The sequence below is a fragment of the Pygocentrus nattereri genome, chromosome 6, assembly GCF_015220715.1.
Source record: "Pygocentrus nattereri isolate fPygNat1 chromosome 6, fPygNat1.pri, whole genome shotgun sequence".
NCBI lineage: Eukaryota > Metazoa > Chordata > Actinopteri > Characiformes > Serrasalmidae > Pygocentrus > Pygocentrus nattereri.
In genome coordinates, this window is record NC_051216.1 from 31,441,198 (window position 1) to 31,464,162 (window position 22,965).

The 22,965-nt window shown below is 38.6% G+C and overlaps 1 protein-coding gene across 13 annotated transcripts in view; it reads left to right on the forward strand.

Moving 5' to 3' along the window:
* Positions 1–279: 279 nt before the first annotated feature.
* usp9 (ubiquitin specific peptidase 9) overlaps positions 280–22,965 on the forward strand; it is a 42,272-nt gene continuing 19,586 nt past the window's right edge. For 5 of the 13 annotated variants that reach the window (XM_017695269.2, XM_017695273.2, XM_037539608.1 and 2 more), the window contains exons 1-25: positions 281–518; positions 4,641–4,900; positions 7,712–7,857; positions 7,971–8,050; positions 8,616–8,728; positions 9,196–9,414; positions 10,065–10,180; positions 10,316–10,567; positions 10,666–10,804; positions 11,006–11,158; positions 11,418–11,522; positions 12,178–12,384; positions 12,526–12,662; positions 12,959–12,994; positions 13,507–13,640; positions 13,790–13,880; positions 14,831–15,173; positions 16,119–16,214; positions 17,481–17,692; positions 17,798–18,038; positions 18,253–18,402; positions 18,601–18,721; positions 19,080–19,210; positions 19,352–19,630; positions 20,212–20,337. In XM_017695269.2, the coding sequence (XP_017550758.1) occupies positions 4,799–4,900; positions 7,712–7,857; positions 7,971–8,050; positions 8,616–8,728; positions 9,196–9,414; positions 10,065–10,180; positions 10,316–10,567; positions 10,666–10,804; positions 11,006–11,158; positions 11,418–11,522; positions 12,178–12,384; positions 12,526–12,662; positions 12,959–12,994; positions 13,507–13,640; positions 13,790–13,880; positions 14,831–15,173; positions 16,119–16,214; positions 17,481–17,692; positions 17,798–18,038; positions 18,253–18,402; positions 18,601–18,721; positions 19,080–19,210; positions 19,352–19,630; positions 20,212–20,337 (3,729 nt within the window). In that variant the 5' untranslated portion in view covers positions 281–518; positions 4,641–4,798. Of the gene's footprint in view, positions 519–4,640; positions 4,901–7,711; positions 7,858–7,970; positions 8,051–8,615; positions 8,729–9,195; positions 9,415–10,064; positions 10,181–10,315; positions 10,568–10,665; positions 10,805–11,005; positions 11,159–11,417; positions 11,523–12,177; positions 12,385–12,525; positions 12,663–12,958; positions 12,995–13,506; positions 13,641–13,789; positions 13,881–14,830; positions 15,174–16,118; positions 16,215–17,480; positions 17,693–17,797; positions 18,039–18,252; positions 18,403–18,600; positions 18,722–19,079; positions 19,211–19,351; positions 19,631–20,211; positions 20,338–22,965 lie in introns of all 13 variants that reach the window. The other 8 variants (XM_017695276.2, XM_017695275.2, XM_017695270.2 and 5 more) reach the window with 6 other exon arrangements.

Below are 22,965 nucleotides of genomic sequence, written 5' to 3' on the forward strand. Positions count from 1 at the left end.
TATTTGAATTAGACATTTTCAACTAGCCAGAGGCGCTGGATGATAAATTGTCTATGTCGGTGTAATATTAACATTTAATGTAAGAACTTTATTAATATACGAGATACGGCGCTACATTTAAACTGACGTGATGCTGAATTTTACCAATACCGTGTAACGGCGGTGTGAGTGTGGTCGTGTGTGATCTGTGCTTTTGGTTTTGGTTTATTTGGTGCTGTGGTGAAGTCCGGTGATTTCTGAGCGGTGGAGACTCGGTGCGCATGCCCAGTGGATCACCCTTCGAGTTATGGGAACTGGAGCAGGAGCTCAGCCCGAGCCGAGCCGAGAGAGTTTAGGGGGGGCGACAGCGCTGCTGGTGACGCAGGAAAAACACCCAACAGCAGACAAAAAACCAAGGAGCTAATCACTGAGTGTGAGAAGAGAGCGAGATATATGTACCCGACACCGCCGAGCGTTTACCAGCGCGTTACTGATCAAGCCTGCAGTCGAAAGGAAGACGGTCCGATGTGATTTTAGTGGTGAGTGGTGAGGCTCAGTCTGTCTGTGTTTGTAGCTTGGAAGCTACCATTAGCTCAGAGGCTACAGCTAAATGAGCTTTCGTTATGAGTCAATGCAGACTGCTTAGCTAAGCTAGCTGCTGAATTCCTGTCATTGTAGCTAGAGAGTTCAGACTCACCATTTGTCATCACATACATTGCCAACGTTTTGTTGTTTAACTCCTCCGGGCCAGTTTGCCTACTCCACTGGACTGGTTCGCTGGTAGCTAGCTAGCTAGGTTACCTAAATACACGCAAAACAACTTAAACCGCGTTATTATTCGTACAAAGAGGGCAGCGAGCTAACAGTATAGCTAGCTGACTGGTTAGCTAGCTTCGGTTTTGTGATAGCCGAAAACACAAACAAGTGGTCTGACTGAGGCCTTTTTGACAGGACTTGTGTTAGCTAGATAGATTGTCGTTTGCCCCGCTTTCTCCACTTTCTTATACACGTAAAGAGGTGATAATGCATAATATAGGTTAGCTTGTTTGGAAAATACAGCCTATCTGTCAGGCTTCATCCAACTCTTCTCTTCTAACGAAGTCGGCAGGTTAGCCTGCTAACTGTGGGTAACCCAGCTGGCTGCCGAGTGTCTCTTTAAAAGCCAGTGTAGCTGTTAGCCCTGTTGGCCGTGTTTGCACTTAGGCAGAATTCTGCCGCCAGAGTGTACCATAAATATTGGCTATATAAATGAAGAAACATCAATTCAGTCAGACGAATATCTAAGCAAGCACAGAGAAGAATAGTTAACCTAGGAAACGTTAGTTAACAGACCGACTGTCAGCTGGGTTTGGCTCTGGCTAGCAGGCCGTATAGCCTTAGGCCCGAACATTTCTTGCTTCTTGACGTTAGCTGCCTTCAAAATGATCGAAGTCGAGCACCTTAGTCAGAAATAGCTAACCTAGCTAACAGGAAATATGGATTGCGATCATGTTCATGTTTAGTTGAAAGAACAATTCTTTGTATTTACGTAGTTAACTAGTTTGGTAGATTAGTCATCTTGGCCATCTAACGTTAGCTAGCTGAACAGCGACTGAAGAATTTGATATGCTTGCCACTAAGTCAGCTCTCTGTAATAGTATTAATACCCATTAGACAACTTAACACTTGGCAGCAATGTTAATTTCTAATCTTGTTTTGCATTTGCGTCGCTTATAAGGGACCTGTTTTTCATAATTGCCTTATTTTTGGCTTTGTTTATTCCTTGCTGGCTAACCCAGCTAACTAGCTAACTTTGAACTGACAGCAGTGAAGACGCTCGCTGGCTAACGCCAGGTAATGTCAAACGGATGTTTAATGTGCTCGCTATCCGCGCACAATTCGTCGCGTTTGGTTTAATAAACCACGAAAACGTGAGATTTGGTTGATAGACTTGCCAATGTGAATTTGTGCAGCTAAGTGGACGTGTGGTCATTGTTTCTGTGAATTGCACGGGTCTGTATTATTTTTTAACAGTGCCGTGGCTGCTGGATTAACCAATTAGCTTAGCTGTTTATTGTCCGTTACTGTTTATTCGTTTTATAGCTCACTGTTGGCTTACTATTAGACTGTCAGATGGAAGCACGCTGACCAACCTGGCACGTCTGTGTGTTGTCATGTAGGCACGTATGTTAAAATGGATCTGATGAAAGCAGTTAATACGTGCTTATGCAAGATTTACTCCTGTAGGACATTCACAGCTTATCTTCCTTTTCACCTAGTCACTTTGAGCCATCCTCAGCATCAGTATCAAGATGTTGCAAGGTATGTGTGTGTCAGCCTCTGTGGAAAACCTGGAATTTTTGTAAAATGGAGCCAATTTCTGTATCCAATACTGCACAGGCCAGTGTAGTGAAGTTGAACAGGTTACATCTTTATATGTTAAATGTAACACTTACTTTAACAAATAGCTGGGGTTGAACCCAAGTCATCAGTGAGCAGTCAGACATTTTCAGTTAGTAATGTGAAAATATAAGTTTTGAAAGGGAACAAGAATGCTTTCGCCATCAGTTGAAATTATTTGCTCTTAAAACGTTTTTCGTAGTTTGCATGCTTTGCCAGAATTCCCACAGTAATGTGTGCAATCATGATGCTACTCATAACATTACTACTATAGACCTTATTTATTCATTACAACTGATTAAAGCACAGAGTTTAAAAGAATCAACTTCTGATGCGTTTGTTGCACTTCTGAAATGTGTAATCAGCAATTGGTTGTTTTTGTTTGCTGTGAGTTTGCGGTCCAACACTTGTAGGTTACTGTACCTCTAATTATGTGTAATATTGTGTGTGTTTGGAATATATGGACCCTTTTGTTGCTTGTGTAGTTTTATTTAGTCTTTTTCCTTCATCTATCTCTTGAGGATGTGGAATATTAAAAAAAAAAATTGTGATACCATGGAATTATGTGGAATACATTAAAAACTTGATGAAACTGAGCTGTGATAATGTAATTTGATGCTAGTACTTTATGACAAATCCATAGAAGACAGTTAAGCCTATTATGAAATATAAGATATAAAATTGTTAGTCGACTCGTGTGAAAAGCTTTCACAGTTTTAAGGAACAAACTTATGTTTTGTTGCCTTTAAAAGTTTGGAGGTCTTTGCAAAGTTTTCTACACTTTGAGTAATTTGTTAGTTTTTTTTTTTTTTTTTTTTTTAAGCAGTGAAGTATTGACTTGTTGGTAATGTCTCTGCTGTTAATATATGTTTAACTTACAAAGCACAGTAAAATGTCTGTAATTTAGTGTAATAAGGCTTTATTGTCTGTTGTGTTTTAGCTGTTAAGTATGTGGAACTTGGTGCATCAGTTTAAAGTTTATGACCACCCAATCTGGTACTGACTGCTGCTTGGTTGGCCACTGCATTCTGTAATCTGACCTCTGCCCTTATTTTCTTTTTTTCTTTTTTTTCCTTTTTTTTTTCACCCAATGTGTTTTAAAACATGTTGCATTGTTGCCACATGTTATAATGTCCTTAAACATGTTGGCCTGTTATAATTTACTCTAACAGTTTATTTTCTTTCATCTGTCCACCCTTCATAGATTTAATGTATTACTATTTTTATGTCACATTTAAGAAGAATGCCTCATTGAGACGCATTTGTAATGGAAATCTAGTCATGTGTCATTTTGAACAGTGGCTTGATATTGTGCAAATCGCTATTGTCAAGCCTTTTTCCTTGTACAGGTAATATGCTCCATGTTAAAATCTCTCCATTCTCTTGGCGCTGCACTTAATAAATATATACTAATTTATAAATAGATAAGAAATTAATAATATACTTTAATTGTCAGTATGTCTCTTAGTGTTTCTTATCTGAAGAATAGGAAAGTATGGAAATGCATGGCAAACTCTCCATACAAACTAAACATATGACTCAAGCATTCTTGACCTCCCGTGACAGATAAGAGAGATGAGAATCTAGCCTGTTAATTTCATAAAACACTTTTAATCATTTAAAGCTGAAATTACTTGTCTTTCTATTAGTGGCCAATGATTGTGAAGTGCTAGCCTGTAGGCTTGGTGTCTGCGTTTCTCTGTAACCATCAGGGAAGTTTAACTCATTTGAGGTCACGTACTTTCAGAGCTCTTACTTAAAGCCACACATCTTGTTCTACCAGATTGAGAGGCATTTTTGCAGAAGGAATGTTCAGTCAAGGCACCAAAGACAGCTGTTGTGGTGTTGCACGGTCAGTCACTATAAGCTGCTTCATTTGAATGCTTCATTCAGTTCCTGACAGTCTGCTGTACTCAGCATGTCTAAATATATCCACAAACTTTAGTGCATCTGATTTCATTTTTCATCTTTCTCAAAGCTTGTAAGCTGTTAAGATGATAGTGTTGTTCTGTCATTATGTTTGTAGTCTAGAAGCTGTAGACTCATTGGTTGTTTGGTGCTGCTGAGCCTGTGGATGCTTATGTTTCAGCTTATGTGTCATGTTACCACAGTATATTTACTGGCATATCAGTGATATCTGCTCTCAAGAAAACCCATCTTTATGTTCATTAGTAGACTGTGAAGAGGTACATGTCTAAACCAGATATGAAAACGAACTTTGGAAATTCATGGTATCTTCTACAGTACATCTGCACTGATTGATTTGAATCCTTGTGTTTCAGGTTATGCAATGGTCTCTGCAGCACATCCAGTTCTCCAGGTGGTGCTTTCACTTTCAGATGTGTGCCGGTTCTCCATCAGTCCAGAGGAGGCAGTGATTTTCTCCTGCACGCCAGCAACATAAACAGACAAGATTGCAAAGATCTGCCCTGTGTCGAGTATGACTGCCACGACGCGTGGCTCCCCCGTAGGGGGGAATGACAGCCAGGACCAGGGCCAAGCTCCGGACGGTCAGTCCCAGCCTCCACTGCCCCAAAACCAGGTCAGTGGCCCACTTTGTGACGCTCTGTGTTCCACTAGAGTGCATTTCTCATAGTGACTAAAGCCTGTCCCCGTTTCAGTCTATTTCTAAGGCATATTTTCCTTTTATAGCACAAAAAATATATATATATAAAATTGTCTTGGAAGATATAGTGAGTGATTTGCTTATTTCGAAGGGTTTATATAATGAAAAACAGAATCTTCCTCACTTTTTTTGATGAAAGTTTGATGTATTATGCGAACATTTGATAAAATTTCAAAGCACATCGTTCACTTCCCAGTCCATACAGTCTGTATGTGTAAAATAAGCTCCAAAAAATGTTTTTGTAATGTTACACAAGCCATCACATTTACATACTCCCACTTATTTAACCTATAGCCGTTTAGCCTTGCCCATTCATGCTGAAGTTATAAAGAGTGTTTTGACCCAGACTGCTTTTTAAATAAGTCCGAATACAGAGCAGCCAATCAGAATTTATTTACATAAATCAGACTTAAAGGCACACCATTAGCTTGTGTAATCGTGAGGGATAATGATGTGAAAAAATGGTCATGTAAATATGACTTATGACTGTTATTGGACCTCCCAGGGGGTGATAAAATACAAGAATAAGGTGGGATGTGGGCCCTTTAAATACATTTTTAAATAAAGTTTTTTTTTTTCCTAATATTGAAGGCATTACATTTCTATTTAGAATGTAGTTTATATTATTGAAGGGTAATTCCAGCAATTTCTCAATTTCTGTATTGGACATAGTTATTTTCTGAATTTTTATTCATGTTAAGCATGGTAAGATATTGGTAAATGTTTAAAAAAAAACATTGTTTGGGTAGAACAATATCTCGGGCGCGAGGCAGCATATTCATAACCATTTAATGTAATGACTTTTTGAGAGCTCCCTATTAATAGGATTAAACGCTTCAGAACTGTGGGTCCTGTTATCACCACTGAGAACAATTCTGGTCTTTTAAGTTTGTCTAGAGTGGAGCATTTCACATCAAATGACTGATGATGAGACTATGTACATCTTGGTCCATTTATTAGTGGAATTACCATTTAATTTGTGCAGTATTTAAAAAAAAAAAACGTGTGTGTGTTATGACCAATTTATTTTAACATATTTTATGTTCATTGAGTCAAGAATTATGCTGCAATCTTATTGTTTGATTTTGCACAGTTAGGCATTATTAGTGTACTTGAATATGAAGCAAACACAGTGAAGGAAAAGGGAGCATGATCATGACAAGCAGGGCTGCCACAAAGATCCGTAATCAATATGCAAGGGGTTTCTGACTGTGTGTCCGTTGCCGTTCTTCAGTAACTACAGAATTTAGTCATGCCAGTGTAATGACATGAGCACTCTGATTAGCTATGTTGCAGAAGGGAACTTCTGTGGGCTGCTGGGATGTAAAGTGCAGCTGCCAGTGCTCACACCTAGTGCATGCTGAAAGGGACCGATCAATGAATGAAAAGCGCACCAGTTGGTGTGAGATGTGTAGAGCCCAGACGTGAGAAGCAAACTGCATATGTAGGTCAGCCAAGCAGAAGGATCCTTTTTTTTCCCAGAACACCCCCACATTTCCGAAGTTCTGCAGCTTCTATTCAACTCTGATCCACACATTCAGCCCTTACCATGTCACAGGAAGCCACACAGGAGCATCCTTTTTCTCTCTGGCTCTCTGTGCTATTAGCCTTTGGGATTAGTAATTGAGCATACGAATGTACAGATAATATGGCAGACATTTCAGCAATTTAAAGGCCCTGTGTTCTACATTTTGCTTTTAATTTCTTCTGTGATGCCTTTTTATGGCATTTGTGTGCATCTAGGAAACCAAATCGGTCGTAATGTAAATTACATGAATATACTTCAACCGCTCTGTTCCTTTAAATCATATAGGCTATTTTTGTTACTGTGCTTTTAAAGCGGAATGCCACTGCTTTAATAAAAAGTTTCAACATAATTAAATAATTAAGGTCTAAATAGTCATTCAGAGTGGTTTGATGTGAAATGAGTCAGATTTGTTCACATTGGTGGAGATGGGAACCAGACGTCTAAAGTGTTAAGTGCTGTCGCATAGTTATTACATGATATGGTCAAAAATGTTACCTGGTGTTTGAGACAATGTTTTACTGAAGTTTTGAAATAAGGTTTTGTTGCAATTTGTGTTTTTGCAATGTAGCCATGGTGAAGCAGCAGCATTGCTTTCACCATTCTTAGCATTACAGATAAATTAATAAAAATTCAGCAGCCTTTAAGACTAATATGTATAATATAATATGATCTCTGGTGTAGCGGACTGCCCTGCATCATGCTTCGTTTTAAAAACAGCCCAAGCTGAAACACTGCTTACTACTTAAGCATGAATGTGGCAAGTTAAATTGCTGTAAGCTAAGGCTAATGGTTTTCATGACCTCACAAAAACGATTACAAAAACAGTTAATTCAAATTCACCTTTTTTTTTTTCTTTTACAGCTTCATTTCTGTATATTGACTATCTGGACAGGGGTGTGAATGCTACATTTGTAAACATTACAGCATTTACACACTGCACTCTTTAAGTCTTTGATTTTGAAAAAGCTAGGGTTAGAAATTTAGAAAGCTAAAACCAAAATTAGTTTGTCTATGATATGGATTTGCTTTAACATCATCAGTTTGTTGTGAAAATGTTATGTCCTCTCTGCAGTTTGTTTGCTACTGTCATTATTTTATCTCCTGTCAAATTTTTAAGTATCAAAAATGGTTATGTAAAACACATTATGACTCCACATTGTCAGTTTATAGTGTCTGATTCTCTGAAACATATGTCCCAGACATCCTCTCCCACCTCGTCCAATGAGAACTCTCCCGTGAGCCCTCCAGAAGAACAGGGCCAGGGAGACTGCCCGCCCCAGCTGGAGGAGGAGGAGCCTGCTTTCCCCCATGCAGACCTGGCCAAGCTGGATGACATGATTAACAGGTACATTCATTAAACATTTTATTCCATTTAGGTTGTCGTTATGCATTCATAGTGAGGAGCTGTGTTAATGTGTAGCAGTACATTAGCTTACAGTGGTGTTTTTGTGTCTCCAGACCCCGCTGGGTTGTTCCAGTTTTGCCAAAGGGTGAATTAGAAGTTCTACTAGAAGCTGCTATAGATCTTTCTAAAAAAGGTAAAACAGTGAGTCATAAATTATTTGAAGTATATACTGTACTGTGCAAAAGCCTTACGTACTTAAGCAGATTGTTTAAAATTATTTATATGGGCAGTAATTGTACTAGGAAAGTTTTTGCCAGCCAAATTAGATACTAAGTGGTATTTTATTATTTATAAAGTATTTTTGGGCTGCAGAGAGGAGAGAAAAGGGTAAATGAACAAAAGAAAACACTACTTACTAGATAAATGTTATTTGTATTTTAATCTAATATTAGTTTTTGAGTAGATAAGTGTTTACTGTTCAGATAAACAGCTTTTTAAATCTAATTTCCTAATGTGCTCAAGACTTTTGCTTAGTACTGAATTTTATGTATCTCTTTGTTTATTCATTCATTCATTTACTTACTTTGTGTCAAAAGAGTCTTCTTTATCTGTCGGGGCTGCCTAGGCTTATTACGCTTATATGACTGCTTTTGGCAGCCTAAATAATTGTTTCTCTTTAGCTTTTAGATGCATGCCTTACAGCGTCTGCAAATATCAGCCTTTCATAGTTTTTTCTTTTCTTTTCATTCTGTCCCAAGGACTTGATGTCAAGTGTGAAGCCTGCCAGAGGTTTTTCCGTGATGGCCTGACAATATCCTTCACGAAAATATTGACAGACGAGGCTGTTAGTGGTTGGAAGTTTGAGATCCACGTGAGTTCCACGATCTGAATTTAGTCATCATTTAGTTAACATATCCTCTAACTAGTGTTTTGACCCCTGCTCCCCATGCTGTTTTGAAGCCTAGTAGATGATATATTGCCTTGAGATCGTTTGATGAATTGAGTTTTTCATTAGGCAGCTGAGCTGTGGAATCAATGTTATTTTCAGTGCTAGGCTTGTTTGCCTGTTTCATTAAACCACCACAGCACTGATCAAAGGCCCCCTTTCAGTAAAGCCGAGGACGATGTGCCAACAGTGGGAGACGGCTCTGACTCACCCCCCTCTTAAGAGGCTGCAGCTCTTTTTAGCTTCACACAATTGTCCAAATTAAGATAAGCATTTCTCATGGTAGTGCCAATCTTTGCCATTTGAGGAGTCATTACATCTACCCTTATATTCCACAGATATCATTATGTTGCTGACCTATTTATGGCCAATTTCTTTTTTTGTCCCCAAAGAGGTGCATAATCAACAACACCCATCGTCTGATAGAGTTGTGTGTGACCAAGCTGTCTCAGGACTGGTTCCCTCTTCTTGAGCTCTTGGCAATGGCCACCAACCCTCACTGCAAATTTCACATATACAACGGTACCCGGCCCTCAGAGACCGTGCCTGCTGGGGTGCAGCTGGCTGAAGATGAGCTTTATGCCCGCCCACCTGACCCTCGCTCTCCCAAGGTAAGAACGGTCTTTTGTTTAAATGGGAATTCCATAGTTTTCTTAAAATCACTCCATAATTAAACGCTTAAAATATAAGCAAAGAGTCAGAACTGTTTATCTTGGTGATGATAGGAACTTGATGCCTGAAGAGCTTTTAATGCCTCTAAAATCTCCCACTCTCTCTCTCCAACCTCCTGTTTGAGAGGCACATGCCTTTAAATGCAATAGGTCCACTGGCCATTTTGGAAGGTAGATAAAATAGCTATACTGACTACGACTATATAGTTGTAGACGTCACAACAACTGGTTCCTGTCATCACTATTGTAAAGAAATTAGAGGTACCAAGTTTCTCTGCAGTGTACCATTTTACATCAAACTGCCTCTGAATGAATCTCAAACGTTGAATTATACAAAAATTGGGAAAAATCTGTAGGGTTTACTTTAAGGAGTAGTGCTAGTTTTATAGGTTTTATATATATATATATATATATATATATATATATATATATATATAAACTAAATTTAAGTTTTATATATATATATATATATATATATATATATATATATATATATATATATAAAACTTAAATTTAGTTAATGCAAAGTTGTTGATGTTCCAAGGCTGCTGGCCATTTATTTATTTGTTTGTTTGTTTTTTTCCCTGCAGGGCTGGTTGGTGGATTTAATAAACAAATTTGGCACATTAAACGGGTTTCAAATTCTGCATGATCGGTTCATGAGTGGTCAAGCTCTGAATGTTCAGATCATTGCTGCACTCATCAAGTAAGGACACTTAAGAAACTTGTTGAATAAATTGCTGTTCACATCTAAAATGTCTGAATTCTCTTGGCTAAATGTTGATTTTTATTTATTTATTCTTATTCTTTTTTTTTCTTTTTTTTTTCTCCCCCATTTCAGGCCTTTTGGGCAGTGCTATGAGTTTCTCACTTTGCACACGGTGAAGAAGTACTTCCTTCCCATTATCGAAATGGTTCCCCAGTTTCTAGAAAACCTCACTGATGAGGAGTTGAAAAAGGAGGCCAAGAATGAAGCCAAAAATGATGCTTTGTCTATGATAATCAAATCATTGAAGAATCTGGCTTCACGAGTACCTGGGCAAGAGGAAACAGTGAAGAACATGGAGATTTTTAGGTTAAAAATGATTCTTAGGTGAGAAAAGTAATTAGACATGCATTCTGAATTTAGATTGAAGATTTCATAATGTAATTGCAAAATGTAACTTTTTTTTTGTTTTGTTTTAACAACAGATTATTGCAAATTTCTTCTTTTAACGGCAAAATGAATGCACTAAATGAAGTAAATAAGGTGATCTCTAGTGTCTCATACTACACGCATCGCCATGGCAACCCTGAAGAGGCCGAGTGGCTCACTGCAGAGCGTATGGCAGTAAGTTGTGCTTGTTGAAAGACTAAAATTTCAGTTAAAATACTGAAAGTGTTAACTGTATTTGTTTGTTTACTCTGATTTTTTTTTTTTTTTTTTTTTTGCTTGGGAATGTTATAGCCACTAATAGGCTATTAACAAGGTAACATGCTTAATATTGAATATGTCTGGACTGCAAGCTGAACTTGAGCCTTTATCCTCCAGGAATGGATTCAGCAGAATAACATTTTGTCCATTGTACTGCGGGACAGCCTACATCAGCCACAGTATGTGGAGAAACTAGAGAAGATCCTACGATTTGTCATCAAAGAGAAGGCCCTTACACTGCAGGACCTGGACAATATTTGGGCTGCTCAGGTAGAGAAGGACAGGGCACCACTGTTCAGTCAAATGTTGCATGATTTATTGTCATTAATTGTTAACAGTGAACACGTGATATTAAACTGAAGAATTGCATAAAGAGCAAATACTCCTTAAGGTACACAGAAGGTATTTTACTAAGAAGCCAACATTATTGCTGTTTGGAATTTTAAATTCAGCTTAGTTGTTTATTTGTTTAAGGGATTATGAAGAGGTGTTTTTTTTTTTTTTTTTTTTTCCTCCCCCTCATCCTTAGGCGGGGAAGCATGAGGCCATTGTGAAGAATGTTCACGACCTCCTTGCGAAGTTGGCGTGGGACTTCTCACCTGAACAGCTGGACCATCTCTTTGACTGTTTTAAGGTATGTTGTGGTTTTTTGGTTTTTTTTTTTAAATCATGCACTATGTACAGACAGACAGATTAGACAAAAATGTGGCAAAGGTGCATGTAATCTAAAAGGGTTCACAACCAGAACGTATTATCTAGTTTGGTTGAGTGTGAGTAGCCTGTTTTTTTTCATATTTTTTTTCATATTTTGTGGTACTTTTTAATTTACCTTTAATTTTGTGGAATGTTTTATAGAAAGGAATGCATGATAATACTCAAAGCGTGTAGGTATTGGCAAGCATCTGCTTAAAAATATCAGTAAGGAACAAATTTAGATTTGGTGGATATTTCAGACTTTTACTTGATCTCTGGAAAAGAAGACTATTTATGATGCTGGGCTACTTTTAATTCATTTCGTTGCGTTTGTAGTCCTCAGAAAATAAATGCTAATTCAGATAAATATCATCTCAGTTTCTACTTGTCATCAATAGTTCTGTAATGTCATTGGCACATGTGTATTTGAAAAATGACCCAGAACCCCCATATTTATGCAGCCCTAATTATAAGGTAATTGTGAAAGATGAAAGAACTGCATTAATAGTAGTCTAGTAAATGTAATATGTTATTTACTAGACTATAATAATGTATCTACAATATATTATTGTAGTTCTGATTCCATGGCTTTACAGGAAAGCTGGACTAATGCGAGTAAAAAGCAGCGGGAGAAACTGTTGGAACTGATTCGAAGGCTTGCAGAGGATGACAAGGATGGTGTGATGGCTCACAAAGTGCTCAATCTGCTGTGGAACTTGGCCCATAGTGATGATGTACCTGTGGACATCATGGACCAAGCCCTCAGTGCTCATATCAAGATCCTGGACTACAGTTGCTCACAGGTACAAGTCACTGCTCTCATCAGATGTTCTTGTCATCTGAATCTTTGTAAAGCTGCTTTATGACAATGTATATTGTGAAAAATGTTATTGTTGAAAGGGATTGAACAGCTTTAAGTGTAATTTTTGTATCCTTGTTTTCAGGACAGGGATACCCAAAAGATCCAGTGGATAGATCGCTTCATTGAGGAGTTGCGATCCAATGATAAGTGGGTAATTCCTGCACTGAAACAAATTCGGGAGATCTGCAGTCTATTTGGAGAGGCTCCTCAAAATCTCAGGTGAGAGCCTGTTCTATTCTTTGTCATTAGCTATGGCCACTGATGTAACAAGCAATCAACCCTTGTTAACATTTTAGTAAAAACTGGTGCATATTCAGGGAACGAAGTAATTTTATTTTTTATTGCTGAATAGACCATAGTTTGTGTGCTATTTTAAATGCCCAAATACAAGAATAATCTGAATATAACTCATGCAACGGTCAAACAACATTTTTTAAAGATATTAAAGTAAATGCAGTAAGTATATCGTAAAAGTAATATAGCAAATACATCGTGCACATGCTATTGTTTTTCAGAAAGAAAATACCTATTAACTTAAAGAGCTTAGAAGGGTAAGTGTAAAGCTAATTTGGGATATAACATTTTAATTATAAACTTTGCTGGAATATGTGCCTTCTCTGCAAATCTTTGGGCCTGTTTTTCAGACTCAGAATAAGCCTAATTATAGACTAAAATGAATTTACAAATGAGAATCCTCTTAGCCGTTAAATATAGTTTAAAGTGTGTCTGAAAAACTGGCCCCGTAAATTGCAGCTTTTTAAAAATCAGCTTCAGCATACCTCTGTTGGTCTCTTCTTTCTCAGCCTAATTTAATTACCTTATCAATCTCTGGTCATGTAAAAGAATTTGGGTTCAGTCTATGCCAAAGACACATCCATGTGCTGCATTTGCTCATTCGTCAAGTGCTGGTTTCTATCTAAATCTCACTTCATAGCAGATTCCTGATTTAATACTCCTTTAAAATGGCAAATTGTGCCCAGGAAGCAGCTGACTGTCCTGATGTTTCTTCAGGACCCATGTTGTTGCGTGTGTTTGTTTTATTTTGTGCTTCCTTTGATTTTAGTCAAACACAGCGGAGTCCACATGTTTTTTATCGGCATGACCTTATCAACCAACTGCAGCACAATCATGCCCTGGTCACTCTGGTGGCTGAAAACCTGTCTGCATACATGGAGAACATGAGACAATTCTCCAAAGGTTGGTTATTTCAGATGAGTGTTGAAAAGAATGACTTGAGTTTGTTTTATTTTTTGTTTAAATAGACTTTTTCATTAAATACTTTGAAGTTGCTCATGTGTGTAGGTTTTGTCGTATGTCATGGTTGGTGTGCTATTGTGTGGATTTAGCAGAGCACACAGATTTCGACCCTCAGACAGTCAGGCCTGGAAGTCGATACAGTCATGTGCAGGAAGTCCAGGAGCGTCTGAACTTTCTGAGGTATGGGGATAGTGTTTTTCATTCTTCATTCTCTCAAGACATTTTCTTAACCAGTAATGTCTTTAGAGAGAGGACTTGGCATCCAAAATCACCGCAGTGACAATGTAATCTCCACTTAGTTGCTTTAAATTCTCACACACACACACACACACACACAATAGAAATGCTGTATCAACTCTCATCCATTAGATTATATTCTCAGGTGAGCGTAAAACAGTTTATAACCAAAGTTCACATTGGGAGTGGTAGAATAGAAGATGCAGCTGCAGTAAGAGAGGGATATGCTACAGGGGAGGAAGAAGGAATCTTATGAAAGAACTGAATTTATCTCTATATTTCAGGTTACTTCTCATAGTGTTAGCTCAGTTATTACACATGGCCTACCTCAGTGCTTTCCGTTTTTGTCAGGTGTACATGGAAATGCTGTGTTCTGGTCTTGAGTTGGTGCTGACTGAAAAATCCATCCATCTCATACAGTTTACACATTTTTAGAAATAATTTGACTGTTTTGAACATATGCAAAAGCTTCTTTGTAAAAATTATTAGTTATTTGCTACTTATTGCTAGTCATTTCTTTCACAGTCTTTCAGTGGTTTGTGATAAAGACAGTCTTTTTTCCTTGAACACATTGGCGTATTGACCTGAAATAAAAACATGTATTAATTCCACAGAAAATGCAATGCTGCCGGCTTGCATTTTTGATTGTCATATATGTTCTAATGCTGATCTAGCCACACTTCCTCTAAATAAAACACTGCTAAGGAACTCTGGGTAATGTAGGAATCAAGCTTCATAGGTCCTGGAGTACAACACTATACAGTTGCAATTTGAGAGATGTGGTACAGGCATAGATTAGTATGGGAGGATATGTGCATTGTCTACCAGCTAAACTCACTTATATTAGCTGTAAGGTTGACCTCTGACATTTTTGGTTTGGGTTCTGTCCCCAGGTTCTTGCTGAAGGACGGACAACTGTGGCTCTGTGCTCCTCAGGCCAAGCAAATCTGGAAGTGCCTGGCAGAGAATGCGGTGTTCCTGTGTGATCGCGAAGCCTGCTTCAAATGGTACTCCAAACTCATGGGGGACGAGCCGGACCTTGACCCTGACATCAACAAGGACTTCTTTGAAAACAATGTGCTGCAGCTGGACCCCTCGCTGTTGACAGAGAATGGCATGAAGTGCTTTGAGCGTTTCTTTAAAGCAGTGAACTGCAGAGAGGGCAAGCTGGTGGCCAAGCGACGGGTGTATATGATGGATGATCTGGAATTGATTGGACTAGATTACCTGTGGAGGGTAGGTATTGTCAAGCTTATATTTATAAGTATTCTCATCTAAATGCTGCCTATGGAGCGTTTTCCTATTGATTAGGAAAGATTATGTTGCTGAAAGGGGGGGGCATCAGCAGATATTAGCATCAGCACGGTTGGCTTTTTATATATAAATAAGGGAGAATGGTTTTTTTTTTTTTTTTTTTTTTTTTTTGAGGAATGTAGTAGCCAGGGGTTTCCCCAGCCCATGGTGAGATTGACAAGTTAAGTCACATTAGGTTGTTTTGACAAAAGTACTGCCTCTGGAGTGTTTTGAGTGTTTCTATTGATTTATATCATTCTCGTGCTTTGGTTCATGAAATGCTGACGGGTTTGAAATGATCATTCGTGTTGGCCTAAGACACATGAGGTGGAACATCAGCTGCTGCCAATACAGTCACAATTAATCTGCACTTTTGTTACCCTAGCAACTGAATGGTAGGCCTTATCCATAACGAACAACATAGATTTGGTGTTTCAGGGGGGAAAAGGGCTGTGACCTAGTTAATGGTCTCTGTGTATTTTTAATATTAGAGGGGAACTAATGTGAAGCTTATAAAAATATTCCCTTCCTGGATTTGAGTCGAGCATGACGTGCTTGTACATCTAAACTAATTAGCTGTTTGTCTCAAAAGATTAGCATGTGTCTGTGACTTTGTGCTGCCATAAATGGTCATTTTCCTTTTCTAGAACTGGATAATTATTAGCCTAGGTTTAAACACACAAAACATGAGCTAGTACTTTTCAAACATTTTATTGTAAAATGTTAAAAATATGTAATGGTAAGGATGTGTTTTTTTTTTTTTTTTTTTTGTTTTTTTTTGTGTGTGTGTGTCAACATTATTCTCAAAGACTCTTCTGCCTGTTACTAGTTATTCACAGAACATCCTATGGGGAAAACCCTTAATTGGTGCTGCTGTTTTTTTCTTAGGTTGTTATTCAGGGAAGTGATGACATTGCTAGCCGAGCAATTGATTTGCTCAAAGAAATTTACACAAACCTCGGACCAAAATTGCAAGCTAATCAGGTAAGACTTGTCTACAGTGATCAAGTTTTTATGTATGTTTGAGTGACTGTATAGGATCGCATGTGTGCTGTGGTTATGAACGTTTGTTCCTGAACATATGTAAGCTTGGGTGTTTTTGTGAACCTTTTGTCTTGGTTTCTGTATGAATGTTTCCTAAAAGGTCTTCTAATTCATAATAAACAGCCGATCTTAGTTGACTTGCAATATATTAAATTGTCTTTTTTATTTGTCAAGGCCATTAATGCAAAAAAACAAAAACAGTATGTGAACTTGGAATAATGAAAATGAGTGAGGGATATTAGAGGCAAGTGATCCTATCAATTTGGGTGGGGGGTAGGGGGTGGGGACTTCATCGACTCACATCTAATGTGAATATACGCTGCTGTTGACATGGGGAGAACAGGTAAAGTTCTTCCTGTAAGGTAAAAGCGTTGCCCACTGTGCCACCATGCTGCCCCCTGTGTTTATTCATAACAATGTTTTTTTTGTTTGTTTGTTTTTTTTTGTTTGTTTAAATATTTGGACAAAAAAAGTTAACATGCTCTTTCTGTTTGCTATAACTTGTTCTGGCATTAAAAAATTAGGCTATTCCCTCTGTGTCCTCGAGTGCCATTTTCATGTTACTTCTTTCCCCTTGTCTGCCTTTTCTCATGGCCAACCTTTAATTCCAAAACAACCATAAAAGCTTTAAGGAGAGCTGACTAGAGTCAGTGGTGCCATATGCATCGCACTGACTTTGGGGAATTTCAGCTTGGTGTTTGTTTGGCATAAAGACTAGCTTGCCATGCATTCATCAAACAAGCTACAGAAGAATATAAGGGTAATGTGGGGTGAACTGAAGTAATGCCACATTTTATAGTAAGAGTCCTGACCTTCGTCATATGGAAGTCCTGAGGCATGATCTAAAATAAACATCCAAAAAAATTCTGAATGGAAGTACTTTTAAATTAAGTAATGGTAAAAAACTGATTAATAGCTACAGAAAGTGGAGGCTGTGGTTATTGGCAATAACGGAAGTTACAAATAATTACTAGTGCAACATTTTGCACCTCCAACCTTTATTTTTCATCTTTTCCCTCGGTGATCTTGATTGTTTCTTTTTTTTTTTTTTGTATTATTATTTTGATTAAGTTTTAAGTAATCACATTTCAGAAGCTATCTGTATAGAAATATAGATCATTCTGAAGGGCTTCCAAACTCTTTCTTAATTGTACTGTAGATTACATTTTTTGTTTTAAAAGCTAACAGCTCACATTTTGTTTGCAGGTAGAGATCCATGAGGATTTTATTCAGTCTTGCTTTGACAGGCTCAAAGCTTCCTATGACACGCTGTGTGTGCTGGATGGGGATAAGGACAGCATTAACTGTGCCAGGCAGGAGGCCATTCGCATGGTTAGGGTTTTAACCGTGCTCAGGGAGTACATCACAGAGTGTGACAGTGACTACCATGAAGAGAGGACCATCCTTCCCATGTCCAGGTGCTTCACATACACTTTTGTTATCTAAGACGTTTTGTGTACAATGACTGATAGATGATGTAAATGAATCATAGCCTTTTTTCAAAACTCTCTTCTTTCTTTTAGAGCGTTCAGAGGGAAGCACATCACCCTGATTGTGCGATTCCCTAACCAAGGTCGGCAAGTGGATGATCTGGACATCTGGTCCCACACCAATGACACGATTGGTTCTGTGCGACGCTGTATTCTCAACCGAATAAAGGCAAACAGCGCACACACGAAGATCGAGCTCTTCATTGGTGGGGATATTGTGGATCCTGCCGACGATAGGAAGTTGATTGGGCAGCTAAATCTTAAAGACAAAACGGTAAAAATCTGCCATGGTTACTTTCATTCCACCACTTCATTCGTTCTACCGTTGTTAATTTTATTTCTTTCTCATATGATGCTCTGGTTTCTCGTTACAGTCTGCTGTAAAATGATGCACAGTTCTGAGATGTCAGAAGGTTAATGGCATAGAATAATGGCTCTCTGTTTATTTTGTTTAGCTTCTGTGCTCTTTTGTTTTCTTTCCTCCTCAGCTCATCACAGCCAAGCTCACCCAGGTCAGCGCCAATATGCCTTCAAGCCCAGACAGCTCATCAGACTCTTCCACAGGCTCCCCTGGGAACCATGGCAACCACTATAGTGATGGGCCAAACCCTGAAGTGGAGAGCTGTCTTCCTGGAGTGGTGAGGAACATAACATTTTGTTAATCAGAATCACTCAGTATGTTTTATGTACTCTTGCTCACTTTTTAATCTAGGATTTTGAAAATGGTTCTGAACGACATTTCTAGCTGTATCTCATTATGTTAAATCACTGAGGCAACCATTTAGAGCTTGAAGTGGGTCTGTTCATTATTCCTTGCCATATTTCATGTTTTGCAGATAATGTCACTACACCTGCGCTACATTTCGTTCTTGTGGCAAGTAGCAGATCTGGGCTGTAATCTCAACATGCCTCTGCTACGTGATGGAGCTCGAGTCCTCATGAAGCTCATGCCTCCAGGTGTGCAACAAGTCTCTCATGCTCTTGACTGCTGTTAGTCTCGCAGGGCCAGATATGATCTTGTAATCAAAACAAATTTTTCTTGTTTTTAAAAATTTTAATTGAAGGTGAAAGTGTAGTGACTTTCAAATGATGGTGTTTTGCTAGCTAGGTTGTTTTTCTTTTGTTATTTATTACATTATATGTGCACAAACTAGAGGAATTTAGTGCAGGTTTTAGAGAGAATGTACCTATGCTAGTGGTGGATTTAACAAGTTTAACAAATTGTTCCCAGGCATGTATTCTTGTTTGGCCCTGTTGAACTAGACTTCTATTTGCAGAAGTGCACTGTTCATGCTGTACTGTTGTTCATTTCCAGATAACACTACAGTGGAAAACCTGCGAGCCATCTGCCTGGATCATGCCAAACTTGGAGAAAACAGCCTAAGCCCCACCCTTGACTCACGCTTCTTTGGCCCATCACCTTCTCAAGTACTTTACTTGATAGAGGTTTGTCTGTTATACCTATAAGTTGGATAGAGTTGTTTTTTTTTTTTGTTTTTTGTTTGTTTGTTTGTTTTTTTTTTAATTGTAAGTGCCGATATAAATATCAACTTTGAAATGCAAGTATAATGCTATCTCTTGTCTCAGGTGGTCTATGCCTTGCTAATGCCTGCAAGTGGTACGCTGGGAGAGGATGCTAGTGACTTCCAGTACAACTTCTTGAAGAGCGGTGGCCTACCACTAGTCTTGAGCATGCTGACCCGAAATAATTTTCTTCCAAATGCTGACATGGAGACGCGACGGGGAGCCTATCTCAACGCTCTAAAAATAGCCAAGCTACTGCTGACAGCGGTGGGCTTTGGCCACGTGAAGGCTGTGGCTGAAGCCTGCCAGCCCACAGCTGAGGGTACCATCCCTGTGTCACCTGTAAGTTTCAGTGTTCAATCATGTACTTTCCTTAAGTTTTGGTGACATGAAGACTTGCTGCATAGCCAACATGTATTAAAAAGGCTAGTTTTGTAATTTCAGTCGAGGAGCTGTGAATGTGTAGAGAAGCACTAGTGCTTCATGTTTCCAGCTATAGTGCATAAGAGCTGTCAGAGAGTCTGACCTTTTGTCTACAGACAGCCTAAGGATTCCTTCTGCACACCCCAATCCCCCACCCCCAAACACTTCGAGTCACATTTGGAGCATCCTGACTGCCTCTCTGTCGCTCAGTAAATGTCAAGGGTATATGTTGTCTTGAGAGAAAGTGTGCTTTGGTTACATACCCAGACACACTTCTTAAGAGTTCAGTTTGTAGTTGTAACAAGCATGAAAAGAGTCATTTCACTCTGAGAGACTTTGACTGCTGTGAAATGGTTCTTATTTTATGAATATTCAGGATATTATTGAGAAATCATTCCATAGTTTCTCATGGAAGCAAAGAAAGCACCATTTTTCAGTAGATTGTGTCTCTTCAAAATCCATTAATCTAATAGTGTGGTCTCTCTCCTCTCCTCTCCTAGATAAACCAGGCCACTCATGACCAGGCTCTAGTGCTTCAGAGCGCCCTTCAGAACATCCCCAATCCCTCCGCTGAGTGCATGCTCCGCAACGTGGCCATTCGCCTGGCTCAGCAGATCTCTGATGAGGTATGAACGAGAAGATCTGAATTAGGCCCAAAACATAGTTCACGCAAGGATGCAACGCAGATGCTCAAGCTATGCAAACCGGGGTTTTGCGCCTAGTTGAGTTGAAAGCATTACAGCAAGGGGCGCTATGATAACCAAGTCTGACCAATTGGTTTCACACTGCCAGCGTACTTTCTCAGCTCCCATAAATATCATACTTTATCACATTTCCATTTCAAGGTAAGAGGTAAAGCAGCTCTCACTCCCCTCTACTGTCCACGTTTAGGTTTTGAGGCTGCTGGAATAACAGCAGCTCATTCTCCAATTTGTCCTCTATTACCCACTTCGGTACTGAGTGTTTTAGCCGCCAAAGCAACTTAATAACGCACATTGAGTTTGTACAGAAGGTCCGAGAGTTTCCAGTGCATTGAACGAGTGTTGTCATTTGTGTTCGCATCCTTGCGTGAAATATGATTTGAGACTTAGTCTTTGTCAATCCAATATTGGAATTATAGTCAATAATTACAACTGATAAATGTCCCTTGATTTAGATTAGTGTACTTGCATAGCAACTAGTGCTGGGCAATTTCATTCTTTCCAGCTCAGTCAAATGGAGCTTAGTGGATAACACCTGTTTAATACAGGCACAATCAAGATTAGAGGTATGATTCCCTATTCAGACAGGAATACCAATGCAATACAAAGAAAAGTCCTCGGGCAAGACTTAAAAAGATCTGTTTACCATTTGTAAATCGCTCTGGATACTATATTTTAAGTAATACTTTAGAGAATTGTCATGTATTATTTACCAATGTCATAGCTTTGTAACATCAGTCATTGTCAAATGTGGATTTGCTTGTTCCTGGTTTCAGCTGACTTTAGTTTTTAGAGTTCCCCATTGAATTATCTGCTTCTGAATGCCTCGATGAATGAGACTCTCTTGCTGTTTGGCGTGTTTATAGCAAAACATTGAGCAGTAAATTAAGTTGATTAAAGTGCCAGGGATGGTAGTCCAGAAAAAGTAGTATATGTTAAACATGAGTCTATTTAGACAGCAGAGGGCATCATAGGTCTTTAGGCCTTTTAGATCAGATGCTAGGCAGGGGTCTTAATGTTCAGACTTTGAGACTTCAGGGACCTTGAGCTAGAGAACACCCTGTTATCCTTATCTTCACCCAATCTGCTTTACTAGCTTGAAATAGCAGGCGTCTGATTAGAGGCCATTCTCCCTTCACATTCCTGGAGGCTTTGTCTTCCATCCTTGCATGTTCAGTGTCTTTTTCTGTATGTTATCCACAACAGCATAAAGCCCAAGTACAGCAATGTGCAGTAAACATAGGAGTCATTCATACAAGTGGCTACATAGTGAATGTGGAAACAAATAATTACAAATGAAGGTGTGTGTGTGTGTGTGTGTTTGTATGTACTAGAAATGTGTTGCATGAACTATTTCACTAAGTTGGATGTGACCATGGGACACACCAGAGGCCTTATTAGCAAAAAAGCAATATGTGGCAGAAATTTCACTAAACAAGGTGAGAATCTCATCAGTAGTGATGTGCACTAGTGGACATGGTGAGGGTATCAACTGAGATGGCAGATGCATTAGTGCAAATCTCTTGGGTGGCAACACACCAGCTAACTTGATCGCCACCAGACATGGAAGTCAAGTCAAAGTTATTTATATAGTGCTTTTTATAACAGACATTGTCACAAAGCAACTTTTAGAGAAAAAAAAATCCAGGTCCAAGCCCCAAATGAGCAAGCCAAGGGTGACAGTGGCAAGGAAAAACCTCAGTACAAGACTCAAAAGGGGGGACCCATCCTCCACTGAACAGCAAAACAAACAGCAGAGAATAAGATTTGACCATCAGTATAAGATACAGAAAAGTGAAAAGCAGAAACAGCAATGTCTGTGATTAAAAAAGCAGCAGGTAGGGGTTTAACTCTTGAGAGACTGGGCCTCAACAATAAAAATGGCTGAAACAACCTCAAAGACGTGTATTAGCCTTATACCCATGTGGTGTCCAAGTTAACACGATAAATGATTGACGCCAAAGATATTTTTTATAGTTTCACTTTTCAACAGTGGTGGATGAAGTACACATCATGTACTTGAGTTAAAGTAGAGATACCCAAGGTAAAATATTACTCCAGTAAAAGTAGAAGTCCTTACTGTAGACCTCAACTTGAGTAAAAGTACAAAAGGTATTTGCCTTCAAATGTACTTAAGTATCAAAAGTTTAAGTACTAAAAGATTATTTATGACTCTAATGTCCTATTATCAGTTTTATAACAAGTCTTGCTTCATGAACTCATTTTAGGTGGAAAAACTCCAGTGTCACTCTTGGTAAATGATGTGATTGTGAGACACAAAACACTGAAGGCAAACAGTTTCCATCGGGTAGAACAGAGTCCCTCTGAAACAGCTTTTTACAAACAAGCAAAGTTTCAGTTTAAGATTACTTTGTAACTTAGTTACAAATTGACTTAAAACTTGCTTTAAACTCAGGTTCACGAATAAGTTTTCTTTACTGTATTGATCTGTAGGTCTCTGCTCATAAACTAACTGAAACTAATTTACTATAAAATGAAAGTGTTTGTATAAATTCCTGCCAGTCACAACTGCATATGTATACATATTTCTAT